The sequence below is a fragment of the Poecilia reticulata genome, chromosome 6 (assembly GCF_904066995.2).
Source record: "Poecilia reticulata chromosome 6, P_reticulata-male-v2, whole genome shotgun sequence".
Lineage (NCBI taxonomy): Eukaryota > Metazoa > Chordata > Actinopteri > Cyprinodontiformes > Poeciliidae > Poecilia > Poecilia reticulata.
The window spans coordinates 6982958-7010048 of NC_088835.1; the positions used below are offsets into that span (position 1 = coordinate 6982958).

Below are 27091 nucleotides of genomic sequence, written 5' to 3' on the forward strand. Positions count from 1 at the left end.
ACTTTGACTAGGGCATTGGAAAAGGCAAACATAATTTGACATTAAGCAACGCATTGTAGCTTCTGGGCTCCTGTTGCTCTAACCAGCTGGCTGGTCAGCTTAGGTAGACAGTCATGTCTTGGTATGTTTGCAGTTGAGTCATATTCCTAAGTATCATTTTCCTTCCACCTCACTTTGTGTTGATTCATCTCAAGAAAATCCATTAATAAAAAACATTCCAGTTTGTTGTCGTAACATTGTTAGAAAGTTAAAGGGATGTGACGATTTAGCCAGGCGGTGTAGATGTCACAAATCATGACTTTATCATCATTTGAGGTATAAAAACACAGTTTTAAGCAAATACAGCATGCCAACACATCGACCAGACATTCCACACCACCAAGTCAGAGACGGTCAAACAACCCCAGAGCTGCCACAGCCACCAAACACCTGACTCGGTTTCAGTCATCAAAAAGAAACATCCAAAATGTTTGGTCTTTGGGATCTTTGGGCAAAAACAGGGTTTTTTATAATTCTTGAATGTTTATTTTCTATTTTTGCTTCCAGATCTGTGGCATTTTTTTGTGCTGATTGACTCTCTGCTGTGCATTCAGCACACGGAGAGGTCAGAGGTTAAATAGGCCTACGTGGGGAATTCTTCAGATGATCAGACAGGTGGTCTGAGAGTCTGACAAACTTTCTATGCGGGTGTGTGGTAGGATCTGTGTGAATATGATGCCATCATGTCCTTGAACAGTGGGGGTCACAGACAGAATGAGGTCACTCAACTGCCTTTATGAGAGCAAGAAGCAACAAACAGCGAGACGGGTCGGTTGGGGAGAGATGGACAGACTCACTGAGACTGAGATATGTGTTTTAAAGACATCACTTTGTTAAAGAAGGTAGATGCACAGCAAAAGGGCTGTTCAAAAAACGTTTCATTGGATTGAATGGTAAAAGACTCAAAGAGAAGTCAAACAAAACAAAAATCTCTTAAAAAGCAGCTATCTCTACAATTACTCCTACAACTACTTCAGTAACAACAGGCTGCAAAGACCTCTTAAGATTAGAAACACTGATTGAAAAGCGTTCCTTCGCCTGCACACGTAATTTCGGACGCTGGTGTGGTATAACCCCTTCCCACTGGGAAGTGGCTTTTGTCTCTCGACTACTGAAACTTGCTCTCAGAGCGTGGAGTGTCACCTCTCTGAGCTGGTGTGTGAAGTTCAGATATAGTCTGACTCATCCTGATGATGCGTGGGTCTCGTTAAGAGCAGTTGAACACTCTTCTACCCTGGGGTTGCCCTCGCTGAGGGGCAGTGGGATACTTTTTGCCCCCAGCTAGGTGCCTGTACGTTGGGGTTCACCCTGGTAAAAGAGGAGAGCTTACTGGCCACTCCCAGGTTCTGCTGGTTGGACTTCAATGCTCAATGACAGTGAAGTCTGCTGGGGCAACATTGGGTGTTGCCCCAGCAGACACCCAATGTTCTGCTGGGGCAGAACATTTTCTGGATTTTCTTGATCCAGAAAATAAAGAGTTCCTTGATTTTCTGGATGTAGTGTGGTCTGGGCCGATACCCTGGATTGGTAGACCAAGATTATGGTCCCGCTATTTAAAAAGTGTTTACCATGGGGTGTGTTCCAATTATAGGGGAACTCCAAAGCCTCCAAGATAAGGTCCAACCAGGGGTCCGTGAGGAAAATCAGCCAGATATAGTCTAGACTCTTATTAAGGAGCAGAAGTATGTTTCCTGTCCTAGCTGTAGAACCCTGGGCCAGTGCTGCACCCTAAGAAAGGTCCTGGAGGATGCATGGGAGTTCGGCCAACCAGTTTGCGTGCATCTTGGGGATTTGAAAGCTTCCAGCCATGTCCTTTGGGAAGTCCACTGACTCCCCCAATATCATTGACTCACAATGTTAGTTGCAGCCAAGGTGTTGATGGGATCTGTTGTGGTGGCTTCAACCTTTTGCAGAAGATACGACTCTGCCAGATTAATCAGATCTGGATCTCTGGTTTTCCCTGGAGCAGTTCGCAGCAGAGTGTGAAGAATCAGCACCTACAAGTCTGCATGATCCTGAGGTGGAAAACGGGAGAGTGCCTTCTCCAAATCAGGGAAGAAAAGGTGCTGGAGATCGTTGGGTGGAGAGGTGCTAGCAGTACATAGCAGCTTTAAAGTTTTAAAGTTTGATCCTGCATTTTCTGGTGACACTAAAGTACTACACCAGTTACATACTCATTTAAATGTGAGACAGCTTTCCACTGAGCCATGTAAATGTGATGTTTTTATTCGTCAAGAAGGATAATAGTTTGGATAGTTGCTCAATTATCTTGATACTTTGAGCCAAATCCACTCCACTCTTCGCGGAAATCCCACATTCAGACGTTAAGTCTCTTTATAAGAGAAATTAGCACTATAAAACTCGAGGTGTTTATGGTAACATTCTATTTGCATAAGCGCAGCATTGTTTAACACTACTCTGCCACAGAACAAGAAATGCTCGATTCAAACGGAAAAAGGCTTCCACAGAAATTACTCGAACTGCTCTTGCAGCAAAAACTGGCTGAGTGTGTTCCAAACATCTCTCATTATGCCAATAATGAATTTCCTCCTTCCAGCTTCGGCTGCGAGGTGGAGAATGTTCCACGGGAGGAACCGAGAAACACAAATGGCTTTTTTGCTGCAGGAAATGCTCCAACGCACTCCGACGTCTGCAGCTCGTTTCATTCTGAGCTGACGACTGCTTTCCTGGAGGCCCACTTTAAAGAGACTTTCATTACATTTTGATACTCAAGTTATTCTTCTTGGGAATGGGTAAGAGTCTCGGATAAAAGAGAAGTGTAAAAAGAAAAAGAAAAACGGCACGCACAATGCCAAAGTCAAGAATAAAATGTGGTGAAATTGGGAGTCGTATTTGTTCGGACCAATTCTCATGGCTCGTGTGTTTGCTCAACAGCACAGTCAGAGGAACATAATCTCCCATTAGGCGATACCGAATCCCTTAAACACACACAACAAATCCCGCTGACCAAACATTACACACTTCATCTTAAGGCTTGCAGGACAGTGGCAGAGAGCAGCAAATCTGCGAACACACACAGGCACGCACGCACGCACACACGCACGCACGCACACACGCACACACACACACACACACACGCACACACACACACACACACACACACACACACACACACACACACACACAGAGAGAGAGAGAGAGAATGGACCCAGACCACACACTTTGTAGGGAAGTTTCCGGACGTGAAGCCGGTAGATCAATCATGTTGTCCTCCAATCAGAACCCATGTCAAACTTTAGATCCTCGTCTAAATATCAGCAAACGTTGTAATTCTAGAGAGTTTCTATTATAATACAGAGTCTTGTTCTTGTCTTTTCTTTGTCTACTTTGTACAGAACTACTTCCCTCACTGCTGTTCCTTTAAAAAGTCTGTTGTTGCTCTGAGAATCCAACAAAGATCAATATTTGTGTTTTTTTTGTTTTTTTTATTAGTGTCAAGTGTTTAAGTTGCGTGTCGGACGCCAAGCGATCCTTTATTCGTAGTGAAATCCTGAAGCTTCCCTCCAAATATGGCCGTTTCCAGCTTTGGTATCATCATCATCATCATCATCATCATCATCATCATCAACCAGCAGCAAATCATCCACAAGCTTTGTTTGAAGGGATTCCTTTTCATTTTCACTTTATTTTGCTAACTGTAGAGATGCACCATGAAATCAGAAGATCATCAGCAGCATTAACAGGGCGGAAATACAGAAAATTTAAAAATAATAATAAGGTAGCAAAAAAATCTTCCGATCAGTCAAGGCAGGACGAAACTAATTTCTGGAAAGCACATTTTCCACAACGACGCAATTCAAAGCACTGTGCAGGATTGTAAGGAAAATAAAATGAAATCATTAAATTGCATTGGCAAAGGGAAAACGATGACAGTTTGACACTTCATGGCATTCCAGTTGTTAAAGGAGCTCAGTGTTTCGGACGTTTTGCAGTTTTCTGGAAGTTTGCTCCAGATTAGAGGAGCATAAAAACTGAATGCTGGTTCTCCATGATTGGTTCTGGTTCTGGGGAAACCAAGAAGAATTTGAACCAGAAGACCTGAGTGGTCTGGAGGGTTGATACGACGACAACAGGCCTTTTATTTACTCACTTACAACTTTAACGTAATATCATAAATCGGCCTCAAATTTGGATCGGTGCATCAATAAGTAACAAGGACACAGACGTTTCGTCGTGTTTCCATAGATCTACCAAAACAGCGACTTTACAAGGTATCCTTTCAAACATCTTACAGCACATTTAACAGAGCCAAGGCCAGGCTGCTTCTAACGTCGGTCCGGTTCGCTGAAAGCAGGCGGGGTGTGGACAGCCAGGAGAGACAACAAGACCAGGACTGGCACCAAAAACCCCACTGAAGCATGACACACCCATAAACACAGACGTACACAAACAAGTTGGCGCGATACTGACCAGCTCAGGCTCATAGAAATTGTCCCAGTGGAGTTTGTGTGGTCTCTTTGTCATCTGGAAGCAAGGCAAAGTGGGTTAAAACAAAAGCAAAAAACAAAAAGATGGAGATGGACACGGCGTCAAAGAGACGGACGTCCCCGACACACGGCTGCGGCACACAGACTCAGACAGGTTTATAAACACTCATCACCGACGTGGATGTTATTGGGAGTTTCAAAATCTAAAGTCAAAATCTGAGACTCACCAGTAGCTCTGGAGCGCAGAAAGTTCACAATGTGCTAGTAGCATTAACATGGCTCTACTGGTTTGTTCAAGTCCAATACTGTGTAATAACACAGATCAATTACCAACAAAGCTGCTCTATATCACATTTTTCCGGATTTTGTGCTGCTTCAGTTGCCAAAAACCAGCTACATTTTGACAATCAGCTGCCTTTTAAGACAAAGTCGTTATTTATTTAGCCATTTTTTCCCTCCTTTCCTTCCTTTTGCAAACACATCAGCTGATCAGACCTCAGTTTACAAAAATCAAAGCCAAGCTTCAGTCACTTTGGCTACATGTTCTCTGTTCAGCGTCAGCAGAAGCAAAACGCCTTCAAGACTTTCTTCAGTCCTGCTTTTAAAAGGAAAAGAAAACAGTCCTGCTAAGTTCAGACATCACAGAAATAAATAACTCTTCTCAGGAATGAGCTCGCGTTAAGGATGCACCGAGGAATCACGTGGAATGGAAGGACACTGGAAGTTCTGCCTTCACTCAGGTTTCCTTTGACAACACTGTTCAGTTTTAGCGCTGTGACTAATTGAGAAATCTCAAAGTTAGTTATTTTCAGCACCGAAGAAGTCAGAAGAAGCAGAAAATGTGCAAGAAGCTTTTAAAAAGTCAACTCTATCTTTGTTAGAGAAACTTTTTTTTTCTCTCTTTTAAGCTGCTACATTGAAACAGAGGACAAAACTTGAGCAAATTTCAGGAGAGGAGCCAGTTACAGAAAAATGGCTCCTTTGTGTCTTTTTGGGAGATTCCTATTAGATTCTGTTGGATTAGAAATAATTTCCGACCTTCCCCACAGTTAAGGTAAAGATCATTTAACTACATGTTAAATGTCAGCTAGTTAACCAGTAAATCTGCACCTTTATTTTTGAACACAATATTCATAAAAAGCTGTTAAAATCAGTAATGTTATCTCAGTTGCTCAACACAAAGAATCGAGAGGTCGTTGCTTTAAACCACAAGTCAAGGATTTATCACAAAAATGGCGGCGCAATAGGCGGCTGGTTCAGATTAGAACTAGATTATTTGTATTTGACTCCATTTAATCCAGCGGTGAGGAGGGAGAGCACTCGGTGTGAATAATGTAATCGTGAAACCATGGTGACTTCTGGCGCGCTTGACACACGACCAAATCGGCACCAGACCGACTTTCACAGTTTTGCAGTTGCCATGGAAACAGGACTGCATGTAGGCACAGAGGAAGGAGTGGGGGTGAGTTGGTGTTGTTGCGGGGATTAAAGGAGAACTGAGAGGGACAAAATGATTTTTTTAGTAGAAGGATGAAAGACGGAAAAAAAAAAGGTTTCATTTCTCTGTTGCAGTCTAATTGCAGTACTGTAACGAAAAGGGAGCTGCCAGCATAAACAGATGTACTGCAAAAAGATGCACACATTATGTAGGCTTCTGGCATATGTATGCACACGCATACACACACACACACGCGCACACACACACACACACACAGAAATATGAACACACAAACAGACGCCTGGAATCAGGACTTGTGAGCGATGAGACATGCTCCAGTTTTGATAAATGAGCAAAGAGCCAGCAGAGAGACCGTCTGTTTCAGTTTCTGCATTTTTATCACTTGTACAAATCAAGATCCATTAATATGGAAATCTGGTAATTTTTTTGTCTGTGTGTGCATCTGTGTGGATGAGTGAGTTTGCTGGAGGCTGACCTGGTTAAGGTAGTGGTACTCCTCTGGTTTGAGCAGGTGGAAAGCCTTCCTCTCCTCCTCACTGGCTCCAGCCAGCAGGTAGTAAAACACATGGTAGTTCCTGCAGACACACACACGCACACACACACGTTCCATAAAATGACATCTCCTGCTGTTGATCTTTGGAATAAGTAGAAATATATGGGGAAATACGCCATTGTTCACTTTGAAACTAAAAGTGCAACACATCATGTGTATCAGTTAGACTTTTTGACATCGCCGCTTCACATATTAAGTGAAACAAGGCGCTGCAGAGCGTCCGAGTCGGAAGCAGCAACCTGTGATTATCCAGGACGACGTGCACTGTATTGAAAAATTATTTTATTCCATCTGAAAATGAACTTCAAGTCTTTGCTTCAAGCTAATAAACATCCTTTACACCCGACCCGTTAGAAATACATTCAATATTTGACCTACAAATATGTTAGTTAGCCAACTGTGCTAACAGGCTGGCATAGATAGCTTGACAGAAAGGCTAACTGTGTTAAGTTAGCATTAGCACAACAGGATTTACATGCCCAACATTTAACCCTTGTGCGTGCAAGGACTGAGGCAAACGTAGAGGACTGAGGCAAATCATACAGGTTTTACGGGTGTGGGGTCGGTTGGACCCCGTTTGTAAACACAAGGGTTAAATCCTGCTCCAGTGCAGAGCTGTGTAACACCAGCTGCTCTCTTTCAGTGATCCACAGAGACAGACAGCTCTGTTTTTATTTGATGTAACTGTTTTGTTTTCACACAGAAGTGTCTTGTGATTTTAGCTCTATGGAAGAAATCAGATTTGTTGCAACTTCGGCCATGCCGGCGCACCTTTATTTTTTACACATTTATAAAAACAGTTTTCACATTCTGGTGCAAAATCCAACACAATGTATTAAATTGTTGCCAGGACTTTACATTTATCATTTCACAGAGGATCAGCAACTTCACATGCTCACAAAAATGGCAGCGCAATAGGCGGTTTGGTCAGATTGCAAATAGATTTTTGTCTTTATAAATACAAAGAAGCTCCACATTCTTTAGGTATAAAATGACAGACGAGACACTCTGGTTCTCTGAGGGATTTTTGAAAGATTGTGCTAACAGCAGTGGGATTGTAAAATACAAGTGATGTTTATGTCTGTAATTGTTGAAGCTGTTCCTTCATGAAGATTGGTAAGTGTGGCAAAAAAAAAACAAAACTGCAAAGCGAAAACACTTTGTAGTCATAAATTCATTCTCTACAGCCGGTTTATCCTGACTTTATTAATAACACTCCAGAGGGGAAAACCTCCAAAGTATGCCGACTCAGACAGAACCATCATTTTCCAGTGTGATGATGGACTTGACCCAGTTTCTGACGGCAGCTCAGCCTTCGCCCTGATCATGTTCTGCCCACTATTTTTTCTTTCCACACACTGGGGGTCACTCAGAGGCAACGTGCCAAAGACTTAAGATTTAAGACAGTTTGCAGTTTATCATCCCATCGCTTGCTCCCCTCCCGCCTCTCCGTTACCGGTCCGACCCATGTGGGAGGTCCAGCCTCCCGTTTCTACCCTGTCAATATGGCTACCAGGGCCCGTCGTCGGGGCGCAACAGAAACCCTTCTCTCGTTTGGGGTTAGAGGGATTTGTTGACCTGTGGTAAAACACGAACACGCAGGTGGATTTCCCAAAAAACAGCTTCCTTTCATTTTGATTTCTGGACAGCTGAGGGGAACAGGCGACGCAGAGGTTATGTCATCATGTTACCTGGAGGAAAAACAAACACAGGTGGCGCTCAGAGCGCCGGAGCTGATTTACCCCAAGACAAGTTTATGTTTGAGTGCGTCCAAAGTAAGTGGAAAACTGTTGAAAGTTATGTCACTTCAGCTAACCTGGAGATTTATCAAAAACACTTTTGCTTTAAAATCGTCTTTTGTCTACATACTAACAGTATCAGTTTAAAAAAATGAAAGATTTTAACAAAACCTATCAAATTTGTTTCCCATTTGTTTACAATAAATAATATATAATCTTCTTCTATTGAATATCAATGTGGTTAATATTGGCAATCACCACCTACTGGCGCCAGATGGGTGCTACAATCGCAGAAACCACAGAGACACAGATTTGTAGAATAGATACAAAACAATTATAAGAGAAAATCAATTTCTGATTTGATTTTGTGCAAAGGCTCAACTTGGCGCCTGGTCATTTTAAAAACGTGTCAGTCTTAGTCTGCACCCTGTAAACCGGATGAAAAAGACAAGGGGCGTTGAATTCGCTCACCTCTCGTTGTGCTCCTGGTACACCAGGCGGGATTTCTCCAGCAGATATTTCTCCACATAAGCTCTGGAAACAACAAAACGAAAACAGATACGATTAACAGAGTCTAGATAAATATGCTGATGATCTGATTAGAAATCAAGCTGAAAATAAAAGAACGGATTATACTGTGTAGATTTTTTACACATGATTTTACACAGCGGTGAACTGTAATGCCTGTTAGTCTTAGACTTCTTCTATTGTCTTTGCACAGACACGACGGTGAAATTAGTAATAAAATGGCATTGCTTCGCCACCAGAGCACACAAAAAAATGATGTGCCTACATTACATAAATTTACAAATAATAATATGTTACTAAATATATATAACGAAGCAGTTTCAAACAATCTCAAACAGGATTTAAGAGACTAACATAGAAAGGAAGATATAATTAGATGCGTGCTCTGTCGCACTGAAATCAGACTTTTGAGTATTTTCTTAGGATTTTATAGGTCAATATAAAGCATTAGGAAAGTGATGCATGCTTTAGAAAAATATCAAAAAGTCTTATTCAATAAATTCGAACAACCGTTCAGATGAGGCTCATTTCAATCTTCTCAGATTAAAAATATCTTTTGAAAATAATCTTTAAGCATGCTTTTTATTAAACCTAAATTTTAATAAAATTGTGCACTGCCCTATGTTGGTCGATCACAAAAAATCCCAACAAAATAGATGGAAGTTTTTGTGTTTTCCTTCCACTCTTACCCTCTGACGGTGCCGCTCTCCTGGTAGTTGACCTGGATGAACTTCCCGAAGCGGCTGGAGTTGTTGTTGTGCGCCGTCTTGGCGTTCCCAAAAGCCTGCGGAGGAAATAAAATTATTTTTTTTTAAATGTGCTTCAAACGACACAGATACAGAATCCCAACACGATTCTGTCAACATTCAAGCAACACAAGAAACCAGAGAAATTATCTTTACACCGTAATATACAGACGTCAAGAACAGTGAATATTTATGTGAGAAAAGAGGGAAAGGCGACCGATCATTATACTCTATCAGAGGTCAGGAGGTGCAGGAAAGGGTCTGGACACACACACACACACACACGCGCGCGCACGCATACAGACAGACAGAGACACACACACACACACGCACACACACACACTCTGAGCTGCCAAATTCCTGCGAAGGAAAATGGAGCGCAGCTGAAAACAGACACAGGCGATCCTCATGGTGGGCACTTCTGTTGAGACGCAGACCAACAGAGAGAGCCAATCATTAGGGGCCCCTGGGGGACTAATTCGTGTTCTCATTAGGAGCGCGATGGGGCCCGCTGGGGTGACAGACGACAACGAGAAGAAAGAGACACAAGGCAGGGGGAAAAAAGTATCTGTTGGGTATAAAAGCTTTGAACAAAACAGTAGAAGGAAGGATATCAGGGCAGGAGAGAAGCTGGAAAACAAAGAGATTAAATAGACAAAAGGAAAATATAAAGAGAAGGAAGTCAGAAGAAAAAGAACGGGGGGAGGAACAAAAAAAAAAAAATTTAAGAAGAAAACCAGAAAAGGTACAACTTTAAGGAAAAAAAAAATGTTTTCATCAAAGACGATATGAACCTTCTGCCTAAATAACAAGCAGCAGAAACACAGAGGCTGGATGCTGCAGCGCTGCAACAATTCGGTTCATGAAAGGAAAACCTGCAGCTGAAACCAGCTTTGATCTGATTCATTACCAAGAAAACATAATAAGAAAACTCTGGAGAAACCAGCAGAACCTGACACACATTCAGGTGGCCTGCAGGGACAAAACAGCCACAGAAACTGTGAGGAACACGCATGTTCTGTTCTAATTAAGTTATTTTTTTACTTACTACTTTATTATTTCTTACGTTGTTATGTATTTTTATTAACTTGGTGTACTTTTTGTTTTTCTTGTGTCATTTATGATATAGTTTTAATTTGTTTTTATGTGAAGAACTTTATAACACTTGTTTAAAAAAGTGCAATACAAATAAAGAATTATTATTTTTATTATCATTATCATGAATTATGTCTCCATCAGAAATGGCTCCAGAAATAGCAGGTGTTGATTTGTGTAGGACGTGTCGGTTACATTATCCAGGTTCTTCATCACGTTTCTACAGTTTGAAGCAAATGGTAAATTATGACACTTTTAATGCAAAGTTGACATTATTCAAAATGTCTTTGTTATGACAACTTGACATTAACCAATAAATCATTACTGTTTAAACTTTACCTTTAATAACATAAAGTTACCTAATTTTTAAAGTGCAATCAGTAATACTTTTATAAAAAAATTATATCAGTATTTGTATTAAAAGTGTCATAATTTACCAAATGACACTTTATGCCAACAGTCATGAATATTCATGAAGGCTTATTCATGTTCATGACAGATGTTATGTCATGTTTATGACAGTGTCATGTCAGTCTTATTCACCCCTCTTCAAATAAAGTGTTACCGAATATTTTGTGGTACTATCGTGATAACCATAAAAGTGATGATGAAAAACTGTTTATTACTTCTTTGCAGGGTTTTGTTTTGGTAGCTGTGTGGTTGTTACTGCTTGGCTATCAGAGCCTCACACACAACAATGCCGTTCCTGAACAATATGGCCTCATGAAACGGGGTTCCTCAGGGTTTCAGGGGCATAAAGCACACAGTAAAGACGTTGAATCGTATTTTTCTGAATTTATTGAGGATACAGTAAAAATGATGTGTGCTCCGATCAGGTTTTGTGCCAATCATTGATACTGATCTCATGGACTGGCTGTTAATTTTTCTATTAATGCCAGTGGTCATGTAGCAAAAATGAATCAAATTCAATTAAAAAATAGTATATTTAATCCAACAGGCAAGCTAAATGTTTGAACTCAAATTATTCAAGATTCGTCAGAGTTGTTGTAGATGCTGATGGCTGTGGGCAGGAAGGATCTCCTGTAGCAGTCTGTATCACAGCAAATTTGAAGAAGCCTCTAACTGAAGACGGTCTCATGATGAGAATACTCAACGTTTTCCATAACTTTCTTGATTTTGTGTAAAATCCTCCTTTGCACCAAATGTTAATGCAGATAGTTCTCCCTCTGTCTGCCTCCCCTGCCCCACCTGTTGCAGCAATACTACTGTTACAAGAAATATCTTTAAAATTTTTTTAAAAAAAAGCAATCCTATCACAAATTTTGTGAAAAAATGGCATAGTCTACGGTCAAGCTGACCTGAGATCGACAAACTCAAACACAAACATGGGATCAAAAAGAGCAATCGATTCCCTCCATCCTAAATGAAAAGCCAAACTCAATCACCTCTGGATGCAGGAGCCCCTCTGTGGCTAAATATTTCCATTTTTGAGTTTGAGGGGGAAAATCCATTTCCTGAATTCATCAAACCACCGCCAGCTCGGTGTGTGAGCTCCTAGGTAAAAACACGGATCTTAAAGAAACGCGGCCCACGTACGCCGCTGTAGGAGTTGGTCTGTGTGAATTCTCTGCAAGTGGGAAGGAGATTAATGAGGAGGGCGGCAGAGCCCGGATGATTTAGAGTGGAGCTGTGCTTCATGGTCAACGCCTGCTGTGACCACAGCGCAGGAAAACACACACTGTGTGTGCAGGCTCTGGGACGGGGTGTGAGGGCTGAGGAGCATCCAGGGAGCATTCAGCAGTTTGGAGGTCGGGACATTGATGCGTCCTCCGGTCCTGAAACTCCATGTTTCCAAAGTTTATTCAAGGACTATTAAAAAAAGAGAAGGTCCGTCGGAAATCATCATCGCCTAGAGCTGCATATTAATGCCTCCAGTGGGCATCACAGAGTCAACAAACAATCATGTCTTCACAACAAATCAAGAAGGGAAATTTACGCTGTTTTCACATGTTAGTCTGATAGGCTCTCTTTGATTGGGGGCGAACATTGTAACATTTCGTACATTTTCATTTGGTGTGGTTCGCTTTCACTCTGCTTGGGGTCAAATAAACAACTTTTTGAAAAACCTGTTCCCCTCCTCGCCTGTGGAGGCGCTGCACCAAGAACTACTAAAGAAAACATCAGGAAAACCTCAAAAAGAAGTTGAGTGTAACTTCCTTCTTCACAAAATGTAAACAAAAGTGGCGCGGCGTCAGATTTTAGCCGTAGAAGGATTTATTTTATGTTTGTGGCAAAAACACCAAGAGCCATTTAATACAACTGATAGACTAGGATATTTGTTTTGGTTGTATTTTCCCAGAATGCCCTGCGTTGTAGTCCTGTTTCCTGCTTTTGGAGCGGTCTCCGGTCCGCACTGGGTTCACATAAGCCTTCAAACCGCACCACAGTTCACTTCAACCAAACCAGCACCTGGGTTTTTAGAGTTAGCTGTTTTGGTTCATAACAAACGCAATATCAAGTGGTGCAGCAACAGTGTGGCGGCGCATGTCGTCGTTTTGGTTTATTTAAGACATGAAAAAACAAAACATTTAAACCTGTGATATGCCAAACTAATATGTAGCCTCTTACCGATGTACATTCAAAACAGTCATAGTTTGCAGATATTGTAGTCTGAACATTCGCTCCAACACTGTATATTCACAATAATACTGTATACTGTGTATACACTTGTACATACATTTGTATATTTCTGTTCACAGCCTATACATTCACCACAGCCATAGCTGTGGACATGTACATTGTATCATATTTGTACATCTGTATGATATTTAGATCACCATATATATTATATTTACAACTTGCTCAGGCACTTCTGGATGGATGCAAACTGCATTTCGTTGCCTGTACTTGGGACATGTGCAATGACAATAAAGTTGAATCTATCTATCTATGTGTTCATTGAAACTTAATCTGCACCAAACCTGTCGTGCGGCACAGATGTACAGATGACTCCCATTTAAAAGTGGCTCGTCTAGCTGATGTGACACGTAAAAACCTGCATGCAATAAGGAAACGTCTTCCAGAGAAACTGCTGAGACAGATATTGTACAAGAGAATTTTGATTTATGCCTGCTCCCATGCCTCGAGAAAACAACCAGGAACAAAAAGGGCCCAAGGGGTGGATGACATTTCTTTTTCCATACATCTCTAACCCATAAAAGACTGAGCAGTTTTTTTTAATGTTTAAAACATGATTTTATGCCACAAACCGAAACGATCCTACGTTTGTGGTGTTACAGAATCCAAAAATACTTATAGGTGTTAAAAACAAGTTCCTATCACATTAAAGATGCAGATGTTTTTAATGATGCAAATACATTGCACCTAAAGGCATAAACGTGTCGTGAAAATGCGCCCGTGTCCTAATATTTGCATAAGAACCTCACACCGACGCTATACTAATGTATGCAGCTTTTGCGCTGGTATCGCCCTGTGGGCTCTTTCCACGCTGTCACATTACGTTAGCCTGCTGTTTCCTCCACAGCTGCAGAAACCCCAGGTCAACATCCTCACAGGAAGCGAGCGGTGCTAAAGGTTTTACTGTGTTAGAGCTTACAGGACAGGGGGGGGGCCCAGACAGAAAACATCCCCTTTTATTAGCATTAGCAGGTTGGCTTTGTTTGGCTTAAATATTAATACCTATCACCTGGTTTATCCTTCCTCTGCTGCACCCCGTTTCTTAGTCATTTCTGTCCCATCCAGCTGCTGAGCATCTCTGTCCTCATAAATCTTTATGATACTCTGAGAAACTACTATGCGTCCAAACATCTGCTTGGCTAGCTACCTTTAGCATGTAGCAGGGACCTCAGAGCAAATGTACGGTGTTTTATGGGACTCTTCCTTACACTGTATGTGGATATGGGGTGAATGGTGTGAAAGCTATACAAGTGATCCCCAGCACTCTTACTAAGGTTAGATGATTCACATCTTCACAGTCTGCAGGTTAAGCCAATGTCTGTTTAGCCGCTAACCACTAGGTAGCAAATAAGCTAATATTAGATTAGCTTATTTTAGATTGTTGCTCCACAGAGAGAATAATAATAAAAGTTATACAGTCATGTTTAATAAATGATTAATTCCAGTGAGGCTCGTTTGTCAAACTAAGGCCTATTCACACAATTTTACAGTTTTTTTTGTGAAACAATAACATTTTCAGCCGTTTTTGCTCTTGCCCACACAGAAATTTTCGGTGACCCTAAGCAGTTTTTCTTTCTCCCCCACAAAACGGGTATCAAAGTGAAAACACGCCTTCTCTGCTGTTTTATTTACACTGTGATATTTATACACAGGCTTATTATGCTTCTGTTTTCCAAATGTATTTATAAGTTTCAGCAAAATTAACATAAATATGCAAGACCAAATTTTACAACCGCAACCTAATTTTGGTCACACTCTTTTTAGCTAGCTTAATGCTAATCAAGCTATCAACACATTTGCATTTGGCTAGTATGGCGAAAGAGCAACCTTGCTGTCTTTAGGCAAATAAGTACAAGCCGCAAAGAGCTTCACATGTACAGTAAATTTAATACTCCAGTTCTGCATAGTGATGCTAACCACATTTGCCGCCTCATTTAACAACTTTCGCACGACTGCAGTCAGCTGCAACGTTGAACTGTTGATATGTTTCAGACAGACACACAAAGCTGCACCTCTGACAGCTTAATTGCCGGCATTTATGGGAGAAATCCGTGTTGAGAAAATCATTCATTACGCACGGCGGAAGAAAAAAAAAACTTAATCGCAGCAAATGAGACCCAGTGAGTTTCTCCTTTCTGAGGTTGAGCTGAAAATGATGCAGGATTACACAGACAAAATGTTTTTAAGGGATTATGTCTGATCAAAGACAGGAGTTTTTTTTTTTCTCTCAAAAATGTGTTGAGCTGCTTTGTGACAGTTTACTCTGAGCTGACCCATGTTAATCGGCCGGGTCGATACTTTCCGCTGCTCAGTGTTCGTCTGCACTGCAGGCAGAGTTAAGTGGTGTACAAATAAAGAAAGAGCCAATTACTGAGGATTCCTCAGGGGCATTAAATTCCTCGCTAAGTTTAGTTCTTGCGATGACACATTGGTGCTAAAAATAGGAACACGTTGGACTTTTGTTTGTTCAGTAAAATAAATCAGAGGAATTAAAGCCAATAAAAGTAGGAGAAAATTAAGTCTTAAAGAAAACCAAAACTGAAAAATCCTCAACAGTGCAACTCAAAACTATTCAGATGATATAAAAATGGGCATGTGGTAGCTGCTATGGACACACACTGATAAATAATTGCTTAGTATTGTTTTACTTTTTCTACATTTACATTTAAACTTTCTCAAACAGTGACCAGTTTTATGCCAAGAGGACAAAAAAACGGATCCGTCAAAAATCACATTTGTGCACTGAAGTAAGAATATTCAAACAAGACGGAAAAAGGCCAAGCTGGTTTCTCCCTGAGGTCAGAGTTGTACCCACAAATGCACCTCAAATCCAATATGGCTGCTGTGTGGGTGAAGTCTAGTAAAAGCTGCAAAAATAAACCATTTAATTTCACTTCTGTTGGCTTCTACCAAATTCAATCAGTAACACAGCACTCTGAAATACGGAAACACAAGGAAGCCAGTGTGAATAACACTGTCTCTAGATAGTCTTATTTTTTTTTCTTTTAAATTGCAGTCAGTTTAATTGAACGCACCATTTAGGAAATCCAAAAAACTTTTCCAACCCTTTACTGGAAAACGGACAGACGTTATTCCAAGCGATGACTTCCAAGGCAAATATCACGCAGAGAGCAATTGAATCACGACTTTATTTATTAATACAGGCTGCTGCTAAATCAGAACGGGTAGCTGGTGAAAGCAGTTCGCAGCACAACTACTGGAGCCGCAGGAATGATCAGACTTCTCAGAATAAATGTGTGAATTTCCCAGGAGGGTCGTCCTTGTGGTGCCACGGATATTTGTTTTCCTCTCACTTTTTTCACAGTGGCATGCAGCGAGATGACATCACATCATGTTCCCTGCTAGCAGGTGCAGCTGGGCTTCAGGACACGCTGGGAAAAACAGAGCAGGAATGTGCAGTGGAGGGGGCGAGGGCGTTCGCCAAGCCTGACCTCTAGGTATGAAGTCAGATTTGGAAATGCTCAGCATAACAGGTGCTTATGGACGCGTCTGTCATTTCTGGAGAGAGAGAAATGTGGCAAACAAACCCGCTGGGCTAAGAGAGGGGCGGGAACTAAGGCTGCACCACTTCCAATACCGATACAAATATCAGAGGTTCTGTGTCGGCCAATAACGATTCGATACAGAGAAACAGAGCTGAATCCACTTAAAATGTTTCTTTTTAAAAAAAACAGACATAAATGTACTGAATTATAAATTAATTTGATAACTCTGCACCAGCACAGCACACCTAAATACACCAATAGCTTCACAGGTTTTGGTCAAACATGTAAAAACAACTTTAATTTGTTCAGTCGGCGCAGATAGAAGTATAAAAATGAAAACAGACAAAAACAAAATGTTGACTAAGTTGGTCAAACGTGTGCAAATAATCTGCAGCAAATCTTCTTTCAAATGGTTCAGAAAGTGCAGTTAGTTATTTTAAAAGTAATGTAAAACGAATGATAAAGCATGACGTTGTTAAGAGCATAAAGCATAGAATTAGACTGCATAGATCTGCCCTTATGCATCAGGTACTTTGATCTTCCTGGGAATTATCAATATCAGCACCTGATATCAAGATATTGATATTGAATCGGTGCATCTCTAACAGAAACTGAGCTCAAGTTCTTTCTCAACTTGATCGCTGATTTTGACAAACAGCGCAACTTCAATGTCTGCAAACCCTCAAATATGCAGTTAGCTGGTATAAAAACCACAAGTCAAAACTGCCTGGTTTCACTTTATCACAATAATCACAGAAAACTTTCCACTCCATTTCTGAATCATGCAACACATTTCATCAATTCTGTCGGGAACTTCTCGTCCAGCGATTTATACATGTAAACAAACAGATGAAACTGTGGGACAGGGTCAGAAATGAGCAACATTGTGAAGATGATCGTGGTCATCGACCGGCTTATCGGTGGATGGCGCTTCTCTTCTCTTCTACAGCTTTACATCTGGACTCGTCCTTCACAGACATGTAACGCCGATCCAAAAACAAAGAAGAAACCTTCTGTCTCCTGGATGCCGAGCATGACGCGGACCCAGTCTGGTATCATCGCATCAAAACGTAATCAGCGACAAAAATCGACCACCGATTTGGTTTCAGCCTTCCGCAGAACCGGTCTGTTCAAGATCCTACGTGTGGCTTTCACTCGCCGGCTGAAAATGCTTTTCTCAACATGCCATTAGGTGACACAACTGCACAAGAGGAATGCTTCATGCAGTAAGCACGGGTACTTAACGTCAGGACCTAATGAGTGGAGCTGGATGTAAAAAAAAAAAAAAGAGAGCGAGAGAGAAAAAAATCCCGCTCTGTACCATACAACTGAGAGAGCGCCCAGGATTTATTGCTTAATTTAACCACAACTTAGCTTAAAACTGGCCACCATGCTGACACTGGCTGACGGAGCCTCGGCAGGATGCAACAGATACGCCTGTAAAGTACGAAACGCTTATTACGTTTGCATTAGAGGGCGCTTTACAAAAACATTAATAATCTGGAGTATAGCTTTTGTAGTAGCAGGAGAAATTAGGAAATGTATTGGAGGAGCTCATTGTTTTGAATGACAGCCATCAGAGATCAGCATTGGCCGTGATTATCTCAGCCTAAAGAACAACATGCAAGCGCTAGAAATGCAATTGGGGCCAATGTTGATATCCAATATTAATATTACTGTAATGGTCAATATCCAATACGGTTATTACTGATATTATACATTTCTCTATAAGTTCAAACTGTATAACAACACAGCTGACATTGCTCCTCTGCTTCAGTTAAACACCTAATAATCCTGCGTTGCATCATACTACTGTAACATGCATACAGAAATCCCACAAGTCAAACAGCCTCCAGAAACACAACTGCAAACGATAAGACGGAAATAATCATCAATTATTAATATCGACCCAGTTTGACTTATGGAGCCAATGATGACGTTAAAAAAGTTCATTTATGTCCAACATTTCATCAACAAGGCAGTTCAAAGTGCTTAGTATGATGAAACCATCACACAACAACCGACTGTGAAATATGCAATGAAGTTTACATTCAATCAAACAACATCAGATATGTTGATCAATGTTTCACTTAATAGTAATCAAATGTTACTCTGAACAGGTTGGCAATCAACGCGACTAAAGTCTAGATCTTGTCCTAGAAACGTTCTTCAGGTGCCAGAAGGCTGATTTTGTAACCGTGTTTATGTGTCTCTTAGGGTTCAGGTCAAAGTTCATCTTTACACCCAGATTTCAGATCGCTGGTTTCCAGCTTTAGTATATATATATCAGGCATCACTAAGACTGGTACTGGACTATGATGTGTATTTATAACTTCACAAACTCATCAGGGCCAATCAGCCTACTTAGCAGGGCTTGTGGCAGAAGCTTGTTTCAGCTTTAAAGGCTCAACCAAGCCTCAAATGAAAAACTACCAAACACTCGACAACAGCGGTTTGGAAATGGATGAAGCAGGCTAACATTTTAATTATGCAATAGTCCTGATCTCATTAAAAATGTAAGGATTGTGCTTAGGTGGGTCTTTTTAAAGTAAAAACAGCTTTTTGCAGAGAGTTAAAATGCAAAACATTAAAAATATATAATTATTATTATGTGGAATTTCCATGTCAGCCCTTTTTGTCATTCAAGGGGTTTCTTCCAGAGTCAGGTCAGTCAGAAATAACCGTCAGCATTCACTTCTTCCTGCATCAACTCCATCTGCCGATACTTTCAGTAGGTGCAAGGAGCATTTGTGGTTTTCAGCACCGGAGGGTGACACACGCAGGCTCCAGGGGAATGCGCCTCTGTGAATGCGGACTGGTTCCTTCTCTGTCTCCACGGGAACCGGAAGAGAGACGGCTAAAGCTAGCTCAGTGGTCGGGTAATTATGTCGTACTTGCTTGGCTGTGGGCTGTGCAGGAGCGCCGATCATCTCAGCATCGCTCTGAGTTGTGACAACCAGAAACAGCGGTTGACTGTGTTGTCACCGACACCAGTGTCTTTTATTTTTGACACAGATTTAAAGCTGCAGTGTGTAACGTTTATTAAAAATAATATATATATTTTCTTTACATACAGTATTTGTTAAAACTGTTTGTTTTGACAGTCTAGTATGAAATAGAATCTGGAAAACAAACAAACAAAAAAAAAGACAAATCAAGCTCCTCCCCCTTCTCCCAGTGCTAGTTAGAAACAACCAATCAGAGGCAGGGGGAGGGTCTTATCGCTGTCAATCATTCCAGTGTGCGCACAGATTATCTGTCTCATATTATACTGTCACAATGTGATGATAGTTTTAACAAATATGTAAAAAAAAAAAAAACTTAATTTTTTAAAATAAAAATTATCTACTGCGGCTTAAAATCGTAACGTATGTTAGCTAGGATGCTGTTACCACATTATTCTGCTCTGCGAAGGCTGAACTCCATATGAATGCATGATGCTTCGGCAAAGTAATGCAACACCAAGAATGCTAGGATTTAAATCAGCTTAGTGAAGTGTTGAAATGCTCACAGTATGTTGGAGCCAGCAAACAGGAAGCTCGTTTCCCTGCATGCATACTGCAGAGACTTGGATCATTTCAAAAATCGCTTTTCATTTCCTTTTTTCCCCCCCACAAAACAGTCCAGCAGCACTCCTAAGAGCTCTCTTCATGGACCACTTGTGGACAAGACAAGATCAATAGCTGCATGCTTTATGGAAGACATCAAGAGTTCCTATGAGAAGGAAAAATACGCAGGGTGTGGTTATTGTTGGCAACTTTAACGGGCAGAATGAATCGATTCTGATTGCTCTCGGTGCTCATCAAGTAATCGTTGCCAGCGGTTTTGTTTCTTAGAAGAGGTAGATGTCCTTCCATGAAAATGGACGATTTATGGACAGAAATAAAGAAAGTAAGTGCATGTTTGAAAGCAGAAACAAAGACGAACCCGGATGTAATGGTTTTGGCCGAACAAGATGGTAAAGTAATAATTTACTGAAATAATTCATTAAAATAGGCAACAATCTGCTGCGTTCATTAAGCTGCCACCAAGTAACACCAACTCTCAAAGTTGGGTAAACTTACAAAGATTTGCACACGATACATGACATTAGTGTCTTATTTGTGTAAAACCATAGAATAAGTACAGACAAAATCTTGAGTGGTGTGTTTCACACAAAGATTTTGCTCAATTTTCTTCTCTGGACGGACATCATCTTACTAAACATCATTATTTAATAGTCAGGTGTAAAGAAGAAAGAAACCTGATAGAGACGCTCCACATAATGACATTAAAGGTGTAACCAGATGCCTGTTATGAACCAGGAAGGTGGTTTTAAAGTAGGACGCCATGCTGAACTCATAACTTAACCGGAGTGGTTTATGTTCCATCAATAAATGAAAGCATCACTTAAAAAGCTGCTTTCTGTAATGACTCTGGTCATATTAGTCTGAAGCTTCTGTTATCGCTGCACCGTGATCATTCATCAGTCAGCTGTAGATTCCAACACTTGAGGGAAAAAGGTAATTTGATTGTCCTCTTCTTCACTTCCTCACTTAGAAGTGGTTGGCACTGCTAGCTAAAAAGATCATTTCGCTAACTCTAAAGTACTAATCATAAGTGTTAGTTCCGCTAATGCTAAATCAACACGGTGAAGCTAATGCTCTAGGGGTAAATTCAACGATGTAGATACCAAAAATGTGTTAATGACACAACGTGTTAAATTGCCCCCATTGGGGCAAATATGAACAATTTGTACTTCAGGAAGTGACTCCTTGAAGTGACTGGTTTCAGTTTTATATCTGATGAGCATTGCTAGCTCTGGTGCTGATTTTGCCTAATTGACCAAAGTTTCAAGGTTAACGTCTATAGCTACTTAAACAATTCCCATCAGAGATAAGCAAAACTTCAAAGCAGATGTCGAACTTCATTCACCTGAAAGTTTAAGAAAATTAGCACTATGGCATTTATCCACACAAACTAAATTAGGGGAAGCTAAGTGCGCTAAACGTTTTCAAAGTTAGGAAGAAGCTAAACACTAAATGAAAACTGGTTGTGTTATTAGCGGATTAGCGCTAATAAAATAGCAAATATGTTTTCAACAGATATTTTATCCAATTGCGTTATAGTTCTCCTTTACAGAGTGTGACTGAGTTAATATTGATTATTGATTAATTTAAATCTTTGACTTTATCAACTGATTACGACTAAGTCGTAATCCACATTTTTCTTCAGTCAAGTAAAAAAAAATTGCTTGTAACAAGTAAATCTGATTATTATTATTAGTTGGCCTAAAATGTAGATGAATCATATAATTGGTAAACAAAGCCATTAAAAGCTTAAGCTGAACCATTTGTTCTTGAATTGCACACGACTCCAAGCTGAATTACAAAAGTCAGACATAAACACACTGCGCATACGCACACGCACGCACGCACGCACGCACGCACGCACGCACACACACTCCCAAACTCCCAAACTCCTGTGATCCAAATTAATCATCTCACTGCACCACACACACACTTTCACACAGCAGTCCAGCTCTCGAGGGATTAACACTTCAACACACCGAGTCGTGGGATTTTCCCACACCGCCTCGCAGGCCGTGCTGCGCTCTCTGTCAGTCAGGCTGCGCTGCATTACGGGCCCACCGCCAGCTGCAAACACACACACACACACACACGCACCCAAGCTCCAGTCGGGATTGGCCAAAAAGAAAAGAAAAAAAAATGGAGAAGCTGTGGTATGTCAGAGCGCTGGATGAAAGCAGAAAGGGAGAAGGGGGTTGTAGAAAGGGCTACATCGCTCTGTTTTATTTTCATTTTGAAGCCTTGTTCAAGAGACACAGACTACAAAGCAGCAGGATTTATGAGACATGCTCCGAACACACACACGCACATGGTGTGTTAGAGTCAGTTGTGAATAGCTGGTGGAGTAATAAACATTTCATTAGGGTCAATTAAATACAGACCTTTATCTGTGTGTGTGCCTCTGCAGAGCTTCCACCCAGCTGGCTTTTGTGTTTTGCGAACAATCGCAGTTTAAGCCCAGCACTTAAAAAGAAATATTAAATTCACAAACCAATAATGAGAACAAAAAAAATTTGCTCCCTGATGTGTTTAGTCTGTTTTTGGTTGTCATTTCATGTAAATGTTTCATAAACAACAAATAAAATGAGACAAATGTAACCAGAGTAAATGCAGAAAGACGTTTTGTGGCTCTATTGAGGCCCAGATATGAATCCAAACCAACCTGCTCTCTGAACGATACTGTAGCAAAATGACACAGAAATTTTTCTATCCTTGAAAACATGAAATAAACACGAGTTTTCAAGAGTTGACTTTACATCTTGCTGACAATTAAGTGCGTTTAGTTTTTTGTCAATTTTTTAGTTATTTGTATTTCTAGGGCTAACAGATATTAGGAAATCATGCTCTGGTGGTAATATTGGCCAGTCGTCACATTCATTCATTTTTCCTCTCCATGATCTGTGCTTCCATCGCTCTGTGACCTTCAGCATTTTGGACAAGGTCAACAGAGTCCGTTGTGAACGTCTCAGTTCTTGGAAAATATCAGCCACTCCAAACAGTCCTCTGCGATGTGAAAACTGTACACACCGATATCGCGGTGACGGCATATTCCCGACATACTCGACTCTCCAACTTTAGCTTTTGTCTCAGCAGCGGTTTCACTTTAAATGACTCCGAAAATCTGAAACATTTATGAGACCCAATAAAGAAAGAACAGAAGGTTTTTTGTTTTTTTTTATTCAGGCAGCTTGCTATCCTGCCTGAAAACATCACCAACGTGCAGAGGTCGATACTCTTGACACTTGAAATACTAAATACTGCGTACGAGCGGTCCTCTGCGAACTCGCCGCCATGTTGAGCGTGTTTTGATGTATTATGCAGCTCTACCTACGAACCATTCCTTTTCACTTCAGCAGAATAAAACATTTCAGCTGCAGACACTCCTCCGTTTTTCCCCCTCCTGTTTGCGCTCCTCTGGATTTCTGCTGATCTCTCTCCCCTCTGAGTTTTTTTTTCTCTCTCTCTCTCTCCTAATCTCTTTCTTCCACTCCCTTTCTCTCCCCCCACGTCTCCCCACTGACAGTAGTGGTGAGGCTGCTGACAGTCCACTGCAGAGCGAGGAGGTTTTTACGGGGACTGTCTGTCCTGGGGCCAATAGGATCCAGATGTGGCCCCTTGCTTGCTGGAGACAGGCCTCCATTTATGGTGAAGAAGATAACGTGTGAGACGGAGGTTTCCTTCATTTCAATGTCTTCTCAACACACGGAGAATGAGCAATAAGGTCACAGGCTGGAGGAGTGAGCCTCCCATTTTTCCTTCTGTAGTGCCCTGTAGCAAAGCGCCGTCTGGGTAAAGCCGTTCCCATCGTGTTTGGGATTAGATCTCGTTAGACTCAACAGAACGCAGTTGAAATAAGAGAGGGATGTTTTTATGAGGTTTAACCCTGCAAATGTTTTACTGGGGTCAGTCGTCATGGTGATTGTTGGCGTAATAATCTTGCTGCAACAATCAGGCTTTTCTCTTCAGGATTTGTGTGTTTTGATGGACCAAATATTACGGTTGCACAATATTAGGTAAAAAACAGTGTGGCGATAATATAGTTACATAATGCAAAGAGCATATTATTTGCAGTTAATCCACTTTTTTCGCTTGTTTCCATCACTCTCCCTGAGCCTTTCCAATCTTTGTCACCAAGTTCCAGATCAGGTGTTTGGATGAAAGCTGTGAAAGTTCAACCAAACAGTCGAATAAATCACGGCGAGGCAGGATTTCAAAGCAAGGCAACTAAAATACTCTGGAAAAAACTGAAGAATTGATCCAACTTTTATGGGTTTCTTCAATTGGTAGCAAGTAATTAAATTAAGTAAATCTAAATGCATTTATTGTCTTTACAGAAACTGAAGGGGCTTCAGTCAACGGAAAGTACAGTTACCAACTTAGCAACCTTGTCACTAGGGCTGGGTGATAACATCTATCACGACAGACACATAATCAGTATCAACAGGAAAGACATCCGACAGAATTTTGATCATTTCACTCAACTCCGATCCAGAACCGCACAGCATTCTGGGAGATGTAGGCAGAGGGCAGGGTTTTAGCTGCTCAACCTCTTGGTTAGGTAAGAAAGGTCAGTGGCATCAGTTATAATTTACTCACTCTTTGGTTAGCTAGCAAAAACATGTTGCTAGCTAACCAAAGCTAAAGCCAGCCAAACTTTGGTTAGCTAACAGCTGTGATTAGCTGCAGCTAACAAACAACAGCTAACTGTGTTGTGCAGTATTAGTTTCATGTTGCTCTGGGTTACTTCTGCACTTGAAGCAGACTTGATGCGGATGTCCACCGGACTCAAAGGTTCGATTTTATACGAACTCACTCGAACAGAAAGCTGCTTGGCAACTAGCACTTTTTTAAAATCCAGAATAATCAGAAACTACAAAAGTAGGACTGATGAATCATGAAAACAGCCCATCATGTTGTATTTTGTACTTTGTGAAACTGTCACAACAGAAGGCGTACATTATATTAATGTTATTTTTGACTCGTCTTTCAGCCATCATTCAAGGGAGTTGCCTAAACCAGAGAAAATGGACCACAGAGCAGACCAGGATTTATTGAGTTTATATGTGATAAATGAATGACGCAGTTATTTTTCATAACATCCATTACCTGCTGGCTGCCTGCTACGTCCCTTCAGTGGTTTTCCTAACATGGGCCGGCTTGCTGCGTAATTTACAACAAGATTAAGCCTCGCAGAGGCTCGGTTGAACTGCGGACAAGTGAGATGTAAGTAGCGGAGAGAAGAATTGCATACACGTGTGCATGCCAGGTCAAATCACGCACGAAAGCAAATGGGAAAAAAGTTACGTTTCTTATTATTTTCTTCATATTTTGGAAAAATCTAATCCAGAGTTTCTTAATGTTTCACAACTCCAATTTAAGACTTTTAAAGACCCATTTTTAAAGCCATTATGAATGACATTTAAGACTTGTATCAAGACAGAAGCGTACAAAAGAAAACTGCATAGTTTAAATTGTAGCAGTGCAAGGTTTTTTGCACAAAATTGACATAGCACTGTACAGTTTAGTAACAATAAATTACACTTTTGGACGAAAAAAGCTAGTTAGCAAGGGTGTATATTAGCAGCTTGTTAGCTGTAGCCTCAATCGCCACGATGTGTGTGACTCACTTTTGCCTGACAAAATTATCAGGAGAAAAAAAATTTAAAATAGAATACACAACGCCGTCATATCATGATAAAATTAAAAAATAATCAGAGTGTATTTAAGGCCAACTAACATGTTTCCTAATGATATTTAAGATATTTTAATGCCTTAATTTTAGATACATGAATTTCAGTTTTTTTTAAGGATGAGCAGACCATTTTCCTCTATTTTAGGCAAAACAATAAACACAGATTAGTGAACATGAAACCCATCTCAAATTATAAAGTATAAAATTACAATAATCTGTAATCCCAGTGCTCCCTTCCTACAGGAAAACTGAGCAGATTGCATTCTTGCTGTATCTCAACTCAAGACATTTGCAGCAATCTTTCTTTTTATTTTTGTCTCTGCGGTTGCAAGGTGACGTAATCAAAGTCATTTTAGAGCTGGCAGAATCGGTTTTAAACCCATAAACCCAGTGGTAGTGGGGTTCAGTTCCACTTTAGTTCCACCGCTGCAACAATCCCAGTGAAAGTAGTTAAACAGAGCCGCTAAAAGTGAAAACCGCTCAACAGTTCATCTGGTTGCAAACAAACCACATGGGTAATTTAAAGTTATGAGAGAAAAGAACAGGCGTTAAAGTCTCTTAATGCCAGTTAAGCAATGTAGAGTTGGTGTGTTTTAGCCCCACAGTTTGTCTTTTATCACCTTTGAACCCAGAGGTGATGAACGTTGTGCAGGGAATCCGCAAGGTTTACGTAGATGTTCAGCATTAGTACTGGTAGACCGCTTGTGTGTACATGCTGGTGCTTTGTGTACTTGTAAGGAAGGGAAGACTGGTAACAACCCCGGGCGTTTCCTGTCTCTTCTTCTTTTCTCTCTCTCTACTGCTGCGCTCTTAAATTGGCTTCATTAACTCGGTTCGGTAAGGCCAGGAAAGTTCACTGCTGCTGTTTCTGTCCTCAAAGGCGGCGCGATCGCACGACTGATCGCGAAATACACTGGCTACATTTTTACTCTGGGCTCATCAGGATGTTTAGGGAACATGTTGAACGTTGGTTTTCAACGTTTACTCTGCAAAAAAACAAAAAAAAAAAATTTATTTACCTTTTAACCTTGACACAGCAAACAAGGCTACTGTGACATT

At 40.8% G+C, this 27091-nt stretch overlaps 1 protein-coding gene across 20 annotated transcripts in view; it reads right to left on the reverse strand.

Moving 5' to 3' along the window:
* LOC103465968 (unconventional myosin-IXAb-like) overlaps window positions 1–27091 on the reverse strand; it is a 143819-nt gene that overhangs the window by 57754 nt on the left and 58974 nt on the right. For 18 of the 20 annotated variants that reach the window (XM_081607776.1, XM_008411207.3, XM_017305266.2 and 15 more), the window contains exons 3-6: window positions 9456–9550; window positions 8710–8772; window positions 6422–6521; window positions 4471–4524 (exon numbers count right to left, since the gene is read on the reverse strand). In XM_081607776.1, coding sequence (XP_081463902.1) covers window positions 4471–4524; window positions 6422–6521; window positions 8710–8772; window positions 9456–9550 — 312 coding nt within the window. The remainder of the gene's footprint in view (window positions 1–4470; window positions 4525–6421; window positions 6522–8709; window positions 8773–9455; window positions 9551–27091) is intronic. The other 2 variants (XM_017305261.2, XM_017305260.2) reach the window with 1 other exon arrangement.